The sequence below is a fragment of the Doryrhamphus excisus genome, chromosome 20 (genome assembly GCF_030265055.1).
Source record: "Doryrhamphus excisus isolate RoL2022-K1 chromosome 20, RoL_Dexc_1.0, whole genome shotgun sequence".
In the NCBI taxonomy this organism is placed as follows: Eukaryota; Metazoa; Chordata; class Actinopteri; order Syngnathiformes; family Syngnathidae; genus Doryrhamphus; species Doryrhamphus excisus.
Genome location: NC_080485.1, coordinates 8,373,608 through 8,394,063, shown reverse-complemented (window position 1 = coordinate 8,394,063; position 20,456 = coordinate 8,373,608). Strand labels below are relative to the sequence as shown.

The 20,456-nt window shown below is 41.0% G+C and overlaps 1 protein-coding gene across 14 annotated transcripts in view; it reads right to left on the bottom strand.

The window, feature by feature from the left end:
• tacc2 (transforming, acidic coiled-coil containing protein 2) overlaps positions 1 to 20,456 on the bottom strand; it is a 47,740-nt gene that overhangs the window by 17,420 nt on the left and 9,864 nt on the right. For 12 of the 14 annotated variants that reach the window (XM_058059216.1, XM_058059217.1, XM_058059218.1 and 9 more), the window contains 4 exons: positions 15,448 to 20,388; positions 13,281 to 13,733; positions 7,934 to 8,170; positions 103 to 203 (listed from right to left, as the gene is read on the bottom strand). In XM_058059216.1, coding sequence (XP_057915199.1) covers positions 103 to 203; positions 7,934 to 8,170; positions 13,281 to 13,733; positions 15,448 to 20,388 — 5,732 coding nt within the window. The remainder of the gene's footprint in view (positions 1 to 102; positions 204 to 7,933; positions 8,171 to 13,280; positions 13,734 to 15,447; positions 20,389 to 20,456) is intronic. The other 2 variants (XM_058059225.1, XM_058059230.1) reach the window with 2 other exon arrangements.

The window sequence follows — 20,456 nt, the reverse complement described above, 5'->3', positions numbered from 1 at the left end:
TGTCAGTAGGGGACATCTTGGATGGAGAGAATAATGAAACCCCGAACCCTTTGCCTCATTGATAGAGCAAGACACTAATTGTTTTTAAGAAATCTAACTTACCTTTGTCATCAATAGTCGGTAACTGACTCTGAAGATCTGCAGGAGCCTTTACTGGGGTTGTGGATTCAGGAGTCTCGAATGCTCCATCAGAGTCAGAGCTCCTACAACAAAAAACAGGAGAATACTCAGTCAAGGCTGCTATGGATCATCGGTAGCGAAGCAATGGTTTCGAATGGTTTACCAGTTTCCCGCATTAACCAGGGAGAATATTTTAGTGTGACACACAAACCAAATATCATATATAAGCAATAAAGGTATTTCTGTAAGGTGGTTCCTTCCTCAGCAACAGACACAGTAGAAAAAAAGGATCAATACCATAATGATCATCAGTGTCTGATTCAATAGCACGCTCCTCTCACATTCCATCTTGTCTCACCTCTGTCTGACCAGCTCCCCTGCAGTCTTAATCATGTTGTCATGACGTGAGCTCCAGGAGAGACGCCCAAAGAGCCCAAAAGCCGGATCCAAGTCTGGACTGCCTGCTGCCCCTCCCAGCAAACTGTCCCAGCCCCAGCGAGCCCACTGCAGTGGAGAAAGAGCCTGCCACGCACTCACCGCCATAACGGCCAGCAGCTACGATGCTAGTGTATGAGACACAGGTAGACACCCACCGAGACAAATCTGTTCCCTTTGTTTCAGATATTCAGCTTTCTTCCTGATGCTCATCAGTCTCATTCCATTCACATTCTATATCTATGTCGTCTGTAGCCACCGATCAGGAGGAAAAAAAGATGTCTTCCAATCTAAATGAGACTGACTGCAGAATCTTACTGCCTGCACACTGCTTGCACTCTCTCACTCCCTTCTATTAGCCTTCCTCGCTTCTACTACCCCCCTCCCTGAGGAGAATTCTCTCAAAGCTTCATAAAATGTGTTTTAATAAAGTCCTCACAGCTACATCTGTTTGTCATATCTGGTGAAATGCTTGACTTCAACAGTGACGTGTGGAATTTAGGTACTTGATGATGTCCAAGCAGAAGAAGTAGTAATTCTACATTTGATCAATTTTCTGGCCCACATAGATTTTCATACTTGTCTGAACACTGAATCACCAAACTGTTCTATTGACGGTCATTGTATTTAGCTAAGCACTGACTTTCAAGCACCAGCCATCTTGTGCTTCATAACACACCTCATACATCCAAGAGATCATTTAGTGGTATGGGATACGCGGGTCCGAAACCAATCATGCAGGACTGAAGTCGGGGAAATACCGATCACATGAGTTAACTTTAAACATTTTTATTTATTTATGAAATCATATTTGATATGTTACATATACTTTTTGAAGAGAACATACGTCACTTGTGACACTTAGGAGACTGATGGAGCTCAAGCAGGACAAACGCCTATCATCTCGTCTGATTCATTACTTAATTCATTTTTGCGGGGGTGCTGGAGCCTATCCCAGCTGAGAGGCGGGGTACACCCTGGGCTGGTCGCCGGCCAATCACAGGGCACATATAGACAAACAACCATTCACACTCACATTCATACCTATGGACAATTTGGAGCATCTTGTCTGATGAATTAAATTATTTTTTGGGTTATTTAACTTTTAGTGTCACAGACATAGCGCTGTCCACATGGCTGTGTTAGCTGCCGTTTGACTGATGATCACACTGTGAGCCTTGGAAAAGTCACCATACAAGTGTTTGTTCTTCATATTCCGTATTAAAATAAAGTTTTTTTTAGGAAGATTGTATTTGTGGCATGTGTTGGCATTAAGTTTTGCACATATTTTCCCTGTTACATATTGTATGATGCTGGTGGGCGTAGAATTCAGTACAGTTACAAGTGTAGAAAGATCCATTATCACATACTACAGTATTAATTGGCCCTGTACCCTAGAAACCGCCCATGAATGATACGGGAAAAGGAAGAAATGATACTGTGTCACAGCCCAGGGCAGTGATACTGATACAATATAGAGTTTAACCATGTCCAGTATCAGCCCCCGTAGCTGTCCACTCAGAGCGCGCTGCTCTGGTATCGTGCCCGTGAAACAACCAATCAGAGAACAGCGCACAAGTGCTTAGTGTCTAGTGCTTCTCCAGTCACCAAAAAACCCAAACTTGATTAATGGAAATTTGATTGTCAGACATTGATAAGATAAGACTGTTGATAAAATATTATTGTTGAAATATTTTTGCAATTATTGTGTTTACACTGTTTAGATATAATACATGTAATAAACTGAACATTTTCTGGAAACAAAATGGTCTTTTGATTAAATACATGATAATAAGCTCATGATTAAATAGTATGTGATAATAAGATCATCACATGGTTTGTCTGGCCTGATACCAGACAAACCATGTGATAACCTATGAGTATCATCCAAAAGACATTATGATCCTTGTCAAGATCTAACCATGTATTTAGTGAAGCAGTGCAATCTCCCACTTTTGGAATGATGGCAAGACAAAGATGAAATAGACAGGAAAGGCAGCATGTCAATAACACGGGTGAAAACCTAAACGAGAGCAGCAGCCAATACCGAGAAGAGAGAAGGCCTGCCTGGAGACAGACGCTCTGTGGTGGGAGGTGCTGTGTTTCACACAGATGAGACAGAGCTCCCGGCCAAATACACAACCTTAACGGCTTTGGCAGAGTCAGAGGGAGAACTATTACTATGAGAATCAGAGCTGAAAATCCAATATCACTTGTCCGATTTGCCCAAGGTGGAAGCTATATCACGGTTCCAAAGAGAACGAGGATGAGAGGGATGAATATGCTGCCTGCTGCAGCTCTTCAGACTGATTAGTGACTCAGAATCTTTCCAAACCACATCTGTCTGGACCCTGGTGGTCATTTAACAAATCAAATTTCACCCTCTAAATACATTTCCATTGTTTTCCCTTATGCCCCACATTACTCCATCCATCCATCCCTCCATTTAAATATTAATGTCTCAAACTCAATTTACTTAAGGGCCACTGGAGCTAGGGTCTGGGTGAGACTGGGCAAAATCAGGTTTCCAAAAAAAAAAAAAACATTTATTAAAAACAGAAAAATATACAAACTTTTTCAGTGCTCTGGTTGCGATTTTCTACAATAAAAGCGCTGATAAAACATTATCTTAATTTTTATTTTTCTGCACAAAATAAGATGAAAAATAAACAAATCAAGAATAAAGAAAATCAATCAATCAGTAATAAATAAATAAATATAATAATAATAAAACGGCAAATAATAAAAACTTAAGAAACCACATATAGTTGGTGAGTAGACAAATTATTTTTTTCAGATTAAAATTAACAAAGAATTATTAGAGCCCTGTAGACATGACAAAACACGACTATAGTCACATTTATACTCTTTTTATTTACAACATATTGCGCAACTGCAGGGTCTTGAGACACATGCTAACTCGCAAACTAGAGAGCTAGCGACCTAAACGGTAGCCTCCAAGTTATTTCCTTTAAACTTAAAAAAGCCAAAAACTTACCACTTCCACACGGATAGGGAGGATAACTATTAATTAGTTATTTAACCTTTAACATGAACATTAATCAAATGTAATAATTATTTCTGGGTACATGATACCATACAGCATCCATATCAAACTTGCGCGGGCCGCACTAACATTAAACTTTCATATCAAGGCGGGGGCCTCAAATTAGTGTCCACATTTGGCCCGCGGGCCGCATGTTTGGGACCCCTGATTTAAACAGTTATCTTTTGATTGTTGTTGGCATTTTACAGCAAAAATAAACATATTTACATATACTGAGCGCTTTCAATGACATTTAACCTTAGTTACAAGTGGTAGTGGTGAATAAATAATCCAGTAGCTTTAATTTGTTAAATGGTAAGACAATACTTTGTTGAAAAAAACACAACATATTATATATAATAATATTATGGTTATTGATCCACCCTCGGCCATCTCTGTGTGGAGTTTGCATGTTCTCCCCGTGCATGCGTGGGTTTTCTCCGGGTACTCCGGTTTCCTCCCACATTCCAAAAACATGCTAGGTTAATTGGCGACTCTAAATTGTCCATAGGTATGACTGTGAGTGTGAATGGTTGTTTGTCTATATGTGCCCTGTGATTGGCTGGCGACCAGTCCAGGGTGTACCCCGCTTCTCGCACGGAGACAGCTGGGATAGGCTCCAGCACTCCCCGCAACCTTTGTGAGGAAAAAGCTGTAGAAAATGAATGAATGAATTAATTGTTATTGATGGCTTGGACTATGTGTTAGGCCTACATTGACCAGCAGAGGGAGCTGTAATGTTTTTATTCATCTTGGTAAGCATGACGTCATGAGACCTGTACTTTATGGGAAACAGCCTATTTATTTTTACAAGGGACCATTAATGTTCTTTACAGGTACCGAGAAGCCCACTGATGCTAAGAATAAAGAATCCCTCAGAATTCAAGGATTAAGAATGAGATAATCTCATGACCTATGTTGATTAATCTGATATATTAAGAGCAGGCAGATGGTACACTGGAAACAATGGTATTATGTTATTAAATAATAAGAACAGATGCAAGGTGCATTCAAATTAAATGGTTGCTTTCTTTAGGTACAAAATAGGAGTATAGCAAAGCAAATTGTGATGTTGAAACTGACACAAACATAAAGCAACAAGGGCTGATTTATTAACCGTTCATTCCTACATTACACATCACATCTATGTTACTCTCCTCACTCGCTCTCTCTCTTTCTCCTTGTTCCCCAGTGTAGCTGTATGTCTGTGCTATAAATAACACAAAGTGGAGCACTCTTGGTCTCATCCAGTCATATAGCTGCACACCGTGCTCTACTTCAACACAGGCTCCTGCTCCCAGCAAGACAAAGGTGTCCTCCTTAACACAGAGAGCACATCACTCCACCATCTTAAACCCACTGACTCCATATGGCTTCCATTGTCAATTGCATAAATATACGTAGTACTTGCACGTGTCGGCACATGTGCTTGCATCCCTTTCTTTATTTACATCACAAAAGCAAAACAAAGATCACATGCTCGCCATGCTAGTCATAGTAAGATACAAAGAAAAAATGGGACAACAGGACATGATTCATTTGCAAGAAAATAGAAGGTGATATCTCACAGAGCCATAAGCCAATAAGACGACTCATATGGAGCAGCACCATGGTGCTGATTATTTGTGCATGGAAGCCTGACTCAAAGCTATGAATAAAATATACACACGACAGCAGAGCTCAAGCCGCTATAGCGCCTGTTAACGGTTTCATTTCATTTCATGACAACAAAGAATTGACACTCACATGTGTTCTTGAGTCGGACAGGAGGTCTGTCCTTGCTCCAAGGATTCATTGGCTCCCATTCTCAGCTAACTCTGCTTCCCCCCCACTTCCACCTGCACTCCAGCTCCTGTCCACATCCACCTTGTCCCTTTTAAAACTCCTTTTGGTTGTGATCCTGCACCAGAGAATGCCAAGGCAAGATTCTAACGCTGCACTGCAGAGAATACCCACGTCCTCCCATCAAATCAGAGGATGATTAATGCTCATCACTTTATGCATAGCATCTCCGCCGATCCTCTTTTTCCGTGTGTTTCATTCAGAGAGTGATGCTGAGGCTTTGAGGTAAAATAGACAAGGGTAAATAATCCAAAAGGATGCAACAATAATCCTGTGTTCCGGCCGTCTTGCAAGTGTGTATGAGGTGCCTCCTCTCTGTTTGGATACAGCTGAACTGTGTGTGATGCTGCACACCCAGCAGCCTCCTCCCCCATTCAAACGTTCCCCCTCAGCGCCAGCCGCCTGTGTCTTTAAAAAGACAAGCAGCAGTTTCTAGACGGCTACCATGCGAGGGGGGGGGTCAAACAATAGAACCCCTAACACTGAGACATAGTGTCCTCTTTCCATAATTATACCAAATTCCTTACGTCTTGTCTTTCTCCTATCAGGATCCACATTTGTTATATCGGAGCTACATGGAAAAATGCCTTTTATGCCCCTTTTTTAAACAATGGAAGCTTCCAGCACTCAGTGTGACCCACCTCAGTGATAGTCGAGGTAAACAAAAGACTCTGAGAGAATAGTAGTGATGCGGCGTTCAACTCTGACCCCATTATCCCCTTCTGTCAGTCACTTAATATCAGCATGTACAGTACATAAAATCTAAATACATGTACTGCATGTACATGTTTTTTAAAACAAAATTATAATAGTGTGGCACTCTATTGTGACACCACACTGTGACACCAACATCTGAGTGGCATTAGGAGGACCGGTATTGATATTATGGACATCCAATTTGTCATTTTTCAGATATCTGCTTTAGAATGAGTCCTATGGGATGAAATAGGAGCAGGAAGAGGTTCCACAAAGTTCCTATTGATTGTCTGAAGAGCAACGAGGAACAAGGAACCTATGAAGGAAATATGAGGAAGAGCTTATTGTTTACTCATGGGAAAATCTGTGAACTATAATGGAAAATACCTGTGCCTGAAGCACTTGAAATCAAAGTAGAGAGAAATATGTACTACAACTGAAAGACACTGAAAATGTACACTTCCAATGTGCAAACCAAGCAATGCAGCGTTCAACCAATGGCATATTTTGCATGTAAACCATCCATTAATGGATGTTCCCAGGGAACGTTAATGTGATTCTGCTCTCAAATGGGCCAAATGGGTTGATTTCTAACAGCCAGAGGGGGGAAAATAAAATGTAGCCCACTCACACAGAAAAATATTGATTGGTGCTGCCAGATGCATGTTCAAAGCATGCAGCAACGCATGGTTACTGTACGTATGTGTGATACATGTGAATCACTCCATCTATATCATCTTGAAGCCTTCCAAATTAGTCTGATATGCAAAGCGGAAGAAGAGATAAAAATTTAAATGCACTTAGTTATGACAGGCCCCAAGTAGAATCAAGGTCACCGGCAGATGCACAAAGAGGCTGAGTGCTGTGTGGGATTCTAACAGAACCGCCTCTTAAGTACGTCATTAAAGGGGTGACTAAATGTAACCCCTGCAGGATTTGGATTTTGTTGCATTTGAAATAATGCAATTTCCAGTCTTGTTAAATATATTCATAACAAACAGTTAATGAAGACTTTATCCACACAAGTAGGGAAAAGGGCATATGCATGCATGAAAATATACCACTATGTCATGGATAGCAGAATAGGTCTAAAAATATAACTTATAATGCGGTCACAGCAAAAACAGGACAAATTGGAGTGAAATACATACACAAATCAGATGCTCAGTAAATAAAAATACAAAGATACATTCAGGGAATTTGAGATATCTGTAAACTGGGTGCTAAACTGCCACAAATAAAGCCAAGACCTCTTGTTTGCAATAACAAAAACAATACTAATAGTGGAGAAACAGTTTAGCAGTAAATATCACCACATTGCATTATGCAGAGCCTGTTATCCAGATCTATTGTACACTAGACTGTGTAAAAGACGCCATCTGGTGGAGATATGCAACACTGCACTTTACAGTAGCCAAGTCATTTCTAGTGTGTTAAAAAGCAGCCTTTGTTCCACAGAAGTGCTGATAGAGGTAGAGCACACCAATTTGATTAAATGATTAAACACCGGAACTTAGTAAATAACAAAACAAAACAAAGCTTTACCTAAAATGAGCATGGCAAGTGTTGCTCAATACTACGAAAGTAGATTAGTGTGCCACATGTCCATTTAATGGTTTAATTTGTCCTGATTGCAATTGGGCGGATAAGAGTATGTGCAATTTTCATCCACTAGGCTAAAAGAACTAAGTCAGATAAATCGGTATATTGATTTGAGAGAAGACGCAAATGTGCGTCTCACACAGAGAACAGCGATGGAAATTAAGCAAAGGAAAGTTTCAGGAGAAATCATACCTTAGAAGGAGGTGGCAAAGAGGTCCAGGGTTGGGGTCATGGTCCTCCTGCTGGGGAAGAGAGGGCACAGAGGGGCACGCAGGAAGAGGAGGAAAGTGGGGAGATGCAGGCGGTGTCTTCTCCGGGGATGGAGGTGGAGGAGTGGAGAGGTCAGGATGGGGAGCAGGCTGGGGGTGAAGTATGGGTGAAGTTAAGGGAAAGGCAGAGCTCCTCTCTTGGTGTTCAGTGAGGGGGGCCCTGCAGGGTGAGGGTGACACAGAACATCAACAGACATCTCCTCTACAAGTGAAGAAGACTCATCCGCCAAAACTCTGCTCTGTGATGTCACATCAACCTAATATCGACTTCAAGAATGACAAGCTTGCTCCCACCATCCCAAGTGGCTTTGTCTTAGAACCGTATGAAGCTGAAACTCTTCTTCTTACATGTTGATCATCGAGTTTAAATGCCTGGACCGGCCAGCCTGCTCGAGAGTGCCAGACTCATTCGTCATTCGCCACCTGGGGGAGTGGATTTGGCCATGATCCAGGTTCATCTTATCAGGAGTGATGTGTTCTAATCTGACAGGCAATGAGATGGACGCCTATGCAGCTGCTACCACTTGGGACATGCCTCCTGCTCAGCTCTAAAAATATTCCAGGAGTATGCAGAACTAATATTTGGAGTCATGGAGCATCAACTGAGCCCCCAAGTATTCAATAAAACTTGTATTTTATTAATATATCGATTAATTGAAATAATTGTGTTTGTTTGACTGACTACACTGCAATCAGCAGTATATGCAGTATATACAATTATTTGAAAACATAGCGGTGTAACATCATTATCTGACAGATAGTAATGGTAATGGTTTTATTTCATTTGAACATGCATCAGATTACAATTGAGTGCATCCCATAATCAGTTCACAGTTCCACATGTCCAAAAGGAGTAGGAAGAAGCAAAGCTTATTAAATCCTACCCCTCCATCTGGTACTTTTACAATCAGTAACTGTTACATTTGTTCACTTCCTGCTTTCCTAATATAGTTTACGTTTTTTTTTTTTTTTTTAATAATGCACCTTGAACCGAAGAAGTACGAGGTGATTTGACCATCCAATGACATAATGGGTACCATAGTAAGTGTCAATATAGTGATATGTATAGCACATCATGACTGGTTCAAGACTCTTCATCCTTGTATTTAGCAAACATCAACTGCTTGTATTGTTTCTTGAATTGGCTCATCGTTGTGCATTGTTTGAGGGTCTTACTCAATCCATTCCATAGTTTGATTCCATATACTGAAATGCTATGGCTTTTTAACGTAGTCCTAGCATATAAGTGTTTCAAATGTAGTTCTTCCCTGAGATCATATTTCTCCTCTCTTGTAGAGACGTATTGGATGACATTTTTAGGTAATTGGTTGTTTTTAGCCTTATGCATTATTTTAGCTGTTTGAAAATTAACTATATCAGCAAGTTTAAGTATTTGTGATTTTAGAAATAAGGAGTTAGTATGTTCTCTGTAGGCGGCATTGTGAATTATCCTTACTGACCTTTTTTTGCAGTACATTTAGCGAGCGAAGATTGCTTTTATAGTTATTACCCCAGATAGTCTGCCTTGAAGAGGTCTTAACAATTTCCTCCCTCTGAATTGCTATCCATATCTGCACCAACGTTCAAAACAATAATGCTTGTAACAATTCCTACCACTACTCCGACACTTATATATGTTAATTTTAATTTGGCCTTCTCATTAACAAAGTCACATCCTGCATGTCATCTCTGGTCCACATAGCAAATGCATGCTGAAAATAGAATGAAAGTCATAACAAAGTGTCATCCAATACGCTTGTGACTCCAAAGTCAGACAAAAACAATGCAGGTATTGAAACAGGTTGTGAAGACGTTTCTTGTGTTTTGTGACGTCAGCTGATAGTGTTAGTAGGTTAACAGCTGGCTACGTCTGACTCGGCACTGATTCAGCGTAACAAATGAGTTCAACAACGGAGAACATGTGCTACTTTTCAGCGACACACTGTAAAACATGGTTGAGCTTTTTTTTTGACAACGCTTTGGAACGCTCATGTCTTTTTGACATGTGTAATTTCCATGCTTTTGCATATAAAACAATATGGCAGATTAAATCTTCCCCTGGCGTTGACTTTGACCTGTGATTGAGATCCTTGAGGTTTTTGTCGAGTTGAATAAATCACAGCCATGAGATTATGCACTTCACTTGTGCCAGCCGAAGCATATGCACCAACAATTGCCATGACAACCAGGCTATTTACAGTTCCATGTGTGTTCTAGCCCTACCTCCTTTTCGCTCTTAACACACTGATGTGTTTTAACATAAAAAGAGTCAACGGTTTGTGCCATAAACCTCCAAAGTTAGTGTCAGGATGCTGGAAGGAAGCTGTGCCAATTGGCATTTCAAGCATGTTGGAAAAGTGTGTGTAATTTCCACTCCTTATCGCCTTCTGTCACCCCATCTTTACTTGTCCCACCCCTCAATCCATCTGGTGAGGTCAGCAGAGTGTAAGGGTTACCTCTAAACCATCTGTTAAGTCCACCTGGAGGTACTTAAACAAGGACACAATATACACACACACAAACAACTTTCAAACTAACTCACCCAAATTTCCGCCGTGAAGGTATTCTAACTTTAGGGCTTTCTAAGTGATGGAAAAGCTGCTGTAAGAATTCCGGCTGCAATTCCAATACACCAGAGGCACTTCGCAAAGTGTGTCCCGGTCTCCCCTCGCCACTCTGTCTCTGAGGCAGTCATGCACGCTCAGCACATAGCACATGCTCAAGTGTTTGTCTCAACTCTGGCTTTTGTTCAACTGTCTGGTCTGTGCAAATGACTTCGAAGTACAAGAGGGCAGGCTGAGGCTGTACAGGCTGGGGAGGACATGCCTGCTGAGGGCGGGGTAAACACTCACAGTGGGGATTGTGAATTAGGGCGGTGGGGGTCACTTTCTTTCGACTATGGATTCTATATAAATGAGTTAATACACTGTGGTGATTCAGTGGTGAAATGATTATGCATGAAAGGGCACACAATCTGACAACATATACAGGGGAGACACATTTTTCACTAGGAGTGTCACTTTCAACAAGATAAAAACAGATACTTGTTTTCATATTCATGAGGCACAAACTTCTGAAAAATAATCTCAATGCTCTCATTGTCATCGTCTAATACATTGCTATTGTTTCACTGCTGCAACCAAACAACAGCAATTTTATCTATAAAATTCACTTTGAAAGAAAAATTCTATTAAAAAAAGTAGTGTTCCCTCGCTACGTCGCGGTTCACATTTCAAGGATTTTTTAAGTGCAATTATGTATGTTGTTTTTAACAGCATATGAATGTACATTGTGTTCTGCATCCTTGTTGTGTATTAGAGCAATTGATTAGTGCTCTGTTGTATGTGTGGGTTATTGTATTTACTACTGATACCAGTAGAGGGTGTTGTATACACCACTTCTTCTCATGTGGAGAACATATACAGGGGAGACGCATTTTTCACTATGAGTGTCACTTTCAACAAGATAAAAACAGATACTTGTTTTCATATTCATGAGGCACAAACTTCTGAAAAATAATCTCAATGGCTCTCATTGTCATCGTCTAATACACCCCGTTGCTATAGTTTCACTGCTGCAACCAAACAACAGCAATTTTAGCTATAATATTCCCTTTGAAAGAAAAATTGTATTAAAAAAATATGACAGAGTAGTGTTCCCTCGCTACGTTGCGGTTCACATTTCAAGGATTTTTAAAGTGCAATTATGCATGTTGTTTTTAACAGTATATGAATGTACATTGTGTTCTGCATCCTTGTTGTGTATTAGAGCGATCGATTTGTGCTCTGTTGTATGTGTGGGTTATTGTATTTACTACTGATACCAATAGAGGGTGTTGTATAGCACTACTTTGTCTCAGTATGTGTTTATGCACATGTACAGCATATTAGGAAGAGCCTGTTCTGATAGGAAAACCAATGAGTTCTGCGTCCTAATTGGCAATAGACCATTGTCAATCAGTCTCCCTTGTGCCGTTTCCTGTTGTGGTCAATGGACACTAGCAAACTAGGTAACAGTGTGAGCTGCTTGCTAACCGCCAATAAACAATAGAAGAAGAAGAAAAAGCTAACTGGCTAAATGAATGTTCGGTTCAAGAACTAGGACAAGGAGGAGGAAATACAGCAGAGGCAATATGTTTTAAGAAGGATACAAAAACGTTACAGCCAAACGGCGTCAGTAGGCACAGTCAGAGGAGTGAAATACGCACAAATCACTGAATAATTTCTCGAGTCCAACCTTGTAGATTGATCATCAAAATTAAAACAAAATTTGAACTTAGTGTATAAAGTGTATGATGAGGTTTTACAGCCTTAAAACATAATGTGGGCTATTTCAGGAACCTACGTATCATCCGCGATAACCAAGGGAACACTGTACAATAGTTTTTATGTTATGTAGTCTACCCAGTGCCGGAAATTTTTTCATACTGTAAAGTCACATAATAACTATAAGTGCAGCCTAATCTATTGATCATACCAAACTTGCTCTGTTTGCTATGACCTAATATTTATGACCCCGTCAGCAGCAGAGACAGAACAAGTGTGCTCTGACTGACAGGCAACAAGTGCTACTCTGGCATGTCACATGGCTGCTGTTATGAGAATAGTGAGGCAAGAGTCACTCGAATAAAAGCAAGAGAGAAAAATAGTAGGGATGGTGATAAACATAATTCATCATCATCATCACATTATTTAGATTTAAATAGAACTGTTTAAACAATCCTACATTAAACAGCCAGCATAGGAATATCTTCTTGATTGTAACACTGTGCAAAACGTTATCCATACAATGAGACATATAAAGTAACAATGCATGCCTCAGAGATTTTTTAAAGCCATGCACCAAAGGGATTACCAAATTCCATATGGAAGGCCATGTGTAACAGGCAAGGCAAACATGTGCTACTGTGCAAAAAAAATTCCACTGAAATTCACCTTTTAATCTATCAGGCCTTCAAACATTACATTAAAATATGTAAATGAATAAAATATATAAATCCTCATCTACAGCCAATTCCTACTCGGATCCCTTTAATTATAACTAGTTTCTTAGTGAGAGTTTACAAAAATGTGACTTCCATCCCCTTATGTAAAGAAAGGCCTTATAGGGAGGCATGACTCCACTGTTTATTCTCACTGTATAAAATAGGTGTTAAGAATAACGATAACAAATGATTCATCAGGTATGTTTTGAAGCAAAACTACTTCTATGAATGAAAGCTGTTGCTATATGAGTCCAGTTTTAAACCATTTTATAGTAGGTACACTTACCCAATTTCCTGCAGCACCTCACTAGGATCTTGGCCTGTGTTCTCCTCAGTTGGGTTTTCTTCAGGTTTCTCCTCGGGATGCTCAGTGTTTGTCTTCTTCTCTGGCTCTAGATGCTCTGTTGCCCTCTGAGCTTCATCTGACAATGCTTTCGTTGTGGGCTCAGAGAACTCAATTTTATTCTGGATCAGATCTGAAGGTTCATCTTTGATTTTCACTGGTTCTTCCGACTCGGCTTGATGCACAGCAATCACTGGACTGATTTTTGGAACTGGATGCTCTTCAATAGACTCCTGTGTTTTTTCTTTAAATTTCTGAAATTCTGCAAGATCCGCTTCAGGTTGTAGCGTTGTGATAGCGTTATACTCCTGAGTGATCTGCTCTTGTCCCAGAGGAGCTGCTACCTCCTCAGTAGGAGTGACAAACTCTCGAGGAGACTCCAGAGATGGGAGGGGTCTGAGAAAACAATACAAGAGAAAAAGGGGGTTGGGAGAATAGTTTAGTTTTGCACCACATGTACAGGGAATGACTGACAAATGACAAACATGTGTGTTTGTCAAAGTACAGCATAGCGGGGTGTCTGTTTTTGTGTGTTTTACACAACTGCTGTATGTAAAAGTGTGTGTGTGTTGCATACAAGTGAGGGGAAGGGGGAAAAAAGCTTCATTCTAGTCGTGGAGCGATGTCACATCTGATGTCATCCTTTCAATATAAAGGGCTGCATTACTTCCATTAGGCCTCAACATCTGACCCAAGCGCCACTGCTCCCATCAACACAAAGTGCAGCAGTGTGCTTACCTCATTCATATTCATTGTCTTTGCCTAGTGGTGCTTTATTGTCGAAAAGTTCAATGCAATCACACAATAATCACTTCATTAGGTACACATTGCACATACGGTCTTTAATATCAAAATGCATGGCTTTGCAAAGATAATAATGGTCATTTTGTATGAGTTATTCAGCAATGTGTTTATTGTGATTGCTCTGATTGCTTATCTTGGTAATGGTTTTATTTCATTTGAACATGCATCAGATTACAATTGAATGCATCACATAATCAGTTCACAGTTCCACATGTCCAAAAGGAGTAGGAAGAAGCAAAGCTTATTAAATCCTACCCCTCCATCTGGTACTTTTAAAATCAGTAACTGTTACATTTGTTCACTTCCTGCTTTCCATCATACAGTTTAAGGGTTTTTTTTGTTTGTTTTTTTGTTGTTGTTTTTTTTAATAATGTACCTCGTACCGAAGTACAAGGTGATATGACCATCCAATGACATAATGGGTACCATAGTAAGTGTCAATATAGTGATATGTATAGCACATCATGACTGGTTCAAGACTCTTCATCCTTGTATTTAGCAAACATCAACTGCTTGTATTGTTTCTTGAATTGGCTCATCGTTGTGCATTGTTTGAGGGTCTTACTCAATCCATTCCATAGTTTGATTCCACATACTGAAATGCTATGGCTTTTTAACGTAGTCCTAGCATATAAGTGTTTCAAATGTAGTTCTTCCCTGAGATCATATTTCTCCTCTCTTGTAGAGAAGTATTGGATGACATTTTTAGGTAATTGGTTATTTTTAGCCTTATGCATTATTTTAGCTGTTTGAAGATGAACTATATCATCAAGTTTAAGTATTTGTGATTTTAGAAATAAGGAGTTAGTATGTTCTCTGTAGGCGGCTTTATGAATTATCCTTACTGACCTTTTTTGCTGTACATTTAGCGAGTGAAGATTGCTTTTATAGTTATCACCCCATATCTCCACACAATAAGTAAGATATGGTAGAACCAGAGAGCAATAAAGAGTGTGGAGTGATTTCTGATTGAGAACAAATTTTGCTTTGTTCAATACTGAAAGATTTCTTGATTAGATAAGACTGTTTACTCTGTTTACTCTTTCACCATAAGAACTAAAAATCTATTAATTTTGCTTTTCACCATAACACAACACAGAAATTAGCTTAACACGTGTGAAAATTATATTTGCTACACCAATTATGAAGTCTTCTGGCACCTTCCAAGTAAGGCCCACCCCATACTTTGACAAATACTGCTATAGAGGTTACAATGCATGTACTGTATATGTGAATGGAAGTCATTTATGTTCTGGACTAAAACCACATGAACACATTTCAAACCCCCTCATGCTCTTGTGTTTACCTGTTTATGTGAATTCTCTCTTGTTCACTCTGAGGGTCAGAAGTAGCTTCTCTGAGAGCTTGTATCCAGTTTGTATGCTGTTCTTGTGTTGTGCGTCCAAAAGTGGAGTTCTCGGACATATGTGAATACTCCAAGCTGCAGCCTGTGTTAGGTTGTGGTTGGTTGGTTGAGTCATTTTCCATATTTTTTAAGAGAATAATGTTGTTATCAGAAGGACAAGCAGCCGTTTCAGTGGTGCTTTCAGATTGGTGTGAAACATCAGTTGATCCTGGGTCAGCGTCTTTGGGAAGCTCATCTTCGTCCATTGCTTTACTGTCTATTGCTTTTATCTCCCGTGTTCTCGCTGCCTGGAAACCATCATTTTCTTCATCTATAGTTGCATTGTTTCCCCCTGCAATCTCCTCAACATGAGGTCCTTTTATGGCCGTTTGTGTTACTGGACCACTTTGTGCGGCTGAGCTTTTATTGGAGCATTGCAGCTCAAGAGACTCACATACTGCATCCGGAATTTTACACCCTTCAGTTTCACTATTGTGGGTTTTCCCAGTCTGAGCAGCACTGTGATCCGTTTTTACTGTACTGTATGTTTTGTCAAGCATCTTGCCATCCTGGTTGACACTTGGGCAAGAGTCGGTATGAATGCTGTGACTATCGGTTGCGAGTTTTGTCAAAATAGAAAATCCCAAAGGTAAAATGTCATAATCCTCTGAGAAAGATTCCTCAGGAACAGTGTTTTCTCTAAAGGCCAAATGATTTGCGGTTAGATCTGCAGAAGAATCTGATTGGTTGCTTTCTGGCTGACCTTTACTACCCAGACAATTCAGAAATTCATGGTCATGCATTAAATCATTTCCTGCGAACTCACAGTTTTTATTGTCACTCACCCTTTGCTGCAAAGTCATTCCTGTTTTCCCGAAAACACATTGTCCAATAGTGCCTCCAGGAACATCAATCTTGTCAACACCTGGAATGACCTTCTCCTTTTCAACTTTCTCTAGAGATTCCACTTTTTCAGTTGTACACTCGCTGTCACCACTTGCCAATAGAGTCTGCCCTTCTGATGTCTCTAAAGACCCACAGTCCTTGTCTACGAGTTCTATCATTGCAGAGGCTGCTTTACCATGGCTGCTCATCTTTCCTTCCTCTTCAAATGTCTCCACACGATCACATGTCAATCCATCTGTTGAAGACCCGACTCCCAAAATTTGCTCCTGTTGCTGCTCTCGATGAGCTCCAATGCTTAGTTCAATATTTGAATAAGAATCCATTGATGCGTCCCTGTTGTCCTTGGACTCAATTGCCTCTGTTAGAGTCTTGTTAATATGCTGCATGGACATATCATGAAGTTCATATTCTTGTGTTTCCTTTTCGGCGTCTTTATCTGACTCTTTACTCGGTTGTGTCGGCGCATTTCCTGTCTGTAGTTTGCTGCTGTCTTCTGTTTCCTTTTCGATATCAAGCTGAATATCTTTGTCGCTGAGTGACATAGAAGTTTCTTTATCCATGTTCTGGTTGTATTTGATACTGCATATTTCGATTGTTTCGCAAATCTCGTTGGAAGGCATGTTTTTATCCTGAGTCGTTATATCATTCAAGACATTGTTTGTCGGTACACATTCAGCTCCATGTGATATTGTTATTGTATCATCAGATGGCAAAGAGGTAATAAACACATCAGCATCCATGCTATCCGCTTGTTTTGTTCCATCATTATTCTCTCTGGGATCTTCTGCTGAATAAGTAGGTGTATGTGTTTTATTCCCGAAGCTATCATCACAGTCAGGAAGAGCAACATCACATTCGTCAACCACCTCCAGGTGACTCAACATTGGGCCTGGAGGATGAAGCATCAACGGAGGATTACTGGCACTAACAGGAACAGGAATCGACTGCTCAGCGGCTTCAACCTCGGATGTTACTGACTCATCATTTATTAGCTCCACAGGTGTCTCCTTCCTAGATTCAATTGGATCTGTGCTAACTGCATGAGACGGTAGTTTATCAAGCTCGGTCGGAGGCTGACAGCTGAGGTCTCTGGGCTTTGTCTGAGAAGAGACTGGGGAGGTCAGCGTCCCAGTTTCAGTTGAGAACTGTTTGTCAGGTGACTCCGTAAAGACATCATCAATAGGCTCACAGGGAACATCGCCGACAGCAGGCACAGAACTTGAACTTTCGATTTCACTGACCACACAAATATCACGTTTTATCACCTCAGGATTGTTAGGTTCGCTTGGTTCTATGATGTCCATGCTAAGATCACACTTTTGAGTCACCTTCTCTTCATATTTTGTTGACACCTCATCAGGATTTTTCTCTGGTTCTTGGTGCTCTGTTGTCATGTCACTTTGTTCTGATGCCGCCATCTGAGTTGGTTCAACGAATGCTACTTCATTGTTAGGGAGTTCTACAGGTTCTTCTGTGTTTTTTGCTGGTTCAGTTGGAGCTATGGCTTTTTCTAGAAGGCCACCATGTTCCGTATTAGTAGGATTTTTTTCTGTTGGTTTTGAGTTGTCTTCACCTGATGGTTTTATGTCAACATTCTGGGTATCCTCTACATCCAAGGGAATTGTCTTCTCTGGCTTTGGTGCATCTTCTAAGCTTTGATTAGGTGTTTCATTCTTGATAGACGTCACCTCTGTGCAGGTTTCTGGATTCTTTAAGCTGAGGTAGTCTCGGAAAATGTAGCTGGCCTCAACAACAGGATGGTGTAAGCGCTCGTGAACCGTCAATGGAGGCAAAGAAGCACATCCCAAAGCTGGCATTGACATATTTCTCACCTTAACTATGGCGCTTCGGTCTTCTTTCACGTTGTCTGCAAATCGAACTCTGTTGCTTGTTCCACTTTTATCACATGTAGACTTACCCACACGATGAATCACGCTAATCTCGTCTGCTTTCTCGGTGATACTTTCAGGATGCACCTGTTGATTGTTGATGTCTGAAGTCATGGAAGTCTCAGTGATGGCTGACTCTTCACAAGAGCTCCCCAAAGACAGTGGCTCTTTGGAATTCAGATTGTGTTGAACGCTTTCTCCGTCTGCTTTATTGCTTTGTTCGCTGTGAGGTGGTCGAGGTAAAAAAGCTGCAGTAAGCTCCTCTTCAGTGCACAGGCTCTCTGTGACCGTAATGACTGTCTCGCCCCTGTACGGTGACTTCAGACATGACTCGGCAACATCGGTGGGAGGATGCATCTCCGTCTCAGCTGCCGACACCCCTCTAGCAGCCCCCTCCGGAAGGCTGAATGAACTACGCTCTGCTACTCCTCCTCCGTCCACTTCTGCAGCACTATCATTCAGATGATCAGCAGCGGTAAGTATCCCATGGGGTGAATTATTAAAATTGCTTTCAATCCAGAGTGTCTCCTTGTCTTTGTCGCCCTCTTCCGCTGGAGAGATCTCTGCTTCTGCATTGCTCGTCTCTCTCTGTCCTTTTGAACAACTCTCAGCCGCCGAAGTGTGTGGCATTTTGCTGTCGCAGCTTTCCTCACTAAGAGCCTTTGTGTCTTCGTTTGAGACGCCAAGTGAACCACAGACAGATGAGAGCTCCGAGGTACTATCCAGTATTTTTCTTGATTTGATCCCTTCCAGATCTGTCTCCGTCTGTCCTTTCCCGATGCCTGCAACGGACTCAGCAGCTACTCCCTCCAATGAATCATGGCTCACAATTTCTCCCTCACTTTTTATCACTTCTCGCATCGTGGGTGTTGTTAGTGGCAACGCAGCAGCCTCCACAAAAGCATCTTCAATGGCCCTCTCAGTGCAACTCTCTCCCACACGAGCATGGATATTGGAAAATGAGCTGTCCAGTTTGTGTATCTGTGCTTCAGTTGTAACGTTATCGTCAAGTGCTTGTGTATCTGATTCCTTATCTGGAATATTAGTTGTTACGTTTTGGTTATCAAACTGATTCAAGTGTGTGGGAACATAGTTAAATATAGATGAACAGGCTAAGTGATGTTGGCTCGGAGGAGATGGTAGGGAGGTGTTGTCCAAAAAGACATCACATGGCTGCGATACACCTGTCATTGTGTCTGAAACTTCACTGTGATTCCCCGTTTTAATAAGTAATTCATTTTCAGCTTGTTTCACTGTCCTGCCCTCCGCTTCAGGCTCTTTGTTCTTCTCTGCTTTTTTCTTTTTCCTGTTCTTCTTTTTATCTCTTTTTTTTGCCCTTTTGTTGTGCACAAGCTCACCACCCTGTGCAGACGTTGTTTGTGTGTCATCCTCAATGTGACTTTTTGTTCCTGTTTGTTGTTCTGAAAGTATTTCCTCGACAGATTTATTTTCAAAATAAAGTCCACTAGACTCAGATAATTGTTGAATAGAATCATTTTTCTTTCGGTCAATTTCTTCTGCATTAAAATCAGCACTTAGATCATGTCCTTCACTAAATACAGCATCCCCAGTCATTGCTGTTTCTAAAGTATTTGTTATTTTTTGATTTTGTGGCTCTTCTTTGATTGTTTCTACTGTTTCAGCTTGTGGATTTTTCTCCTGGTCCGCATTTGTTTTTATTGTATCACAGTCTGTCTCAGGATTGTCCGTCCCAAGTATGTAGTCCCTGAAACTAAACACAACTGTATCCATCTGCCTGTCTGCCGTTTCAGTGTTTCCATGTGTATTTTTGTTTATGAGGTTGCTATGTCCAGACTGGTCTCCAACTTGTGGTTGTGATGATGACTCATCATACTTTTTAACAGTTGCGTTCCCAGTTTTCCTATGCTCTTCATTGGACGTTTCAGACTCCGTGCTGATGGGCTCTTTATGTTGAGGAATACCCAGTAAGACCATTTGTTCCTCACATTCCTGGAAGGCTTCCTGAAGCTCTTGATCGAGAAGAACGCACAGAGGGGGGGTCAAGGGTTGGCCATCTGGGTGAGGTGTGGCAGTGGGCTGAGGTGAGGGCGGGGCAGCTGTGAGGAGTTTGTCGGAGGTTTGAGGCCTGAGACGAGGGTAGGGTGACATAGTTACGAGTCGCAGGCAAACAGCTGGTCATTCCATGATGCCGCG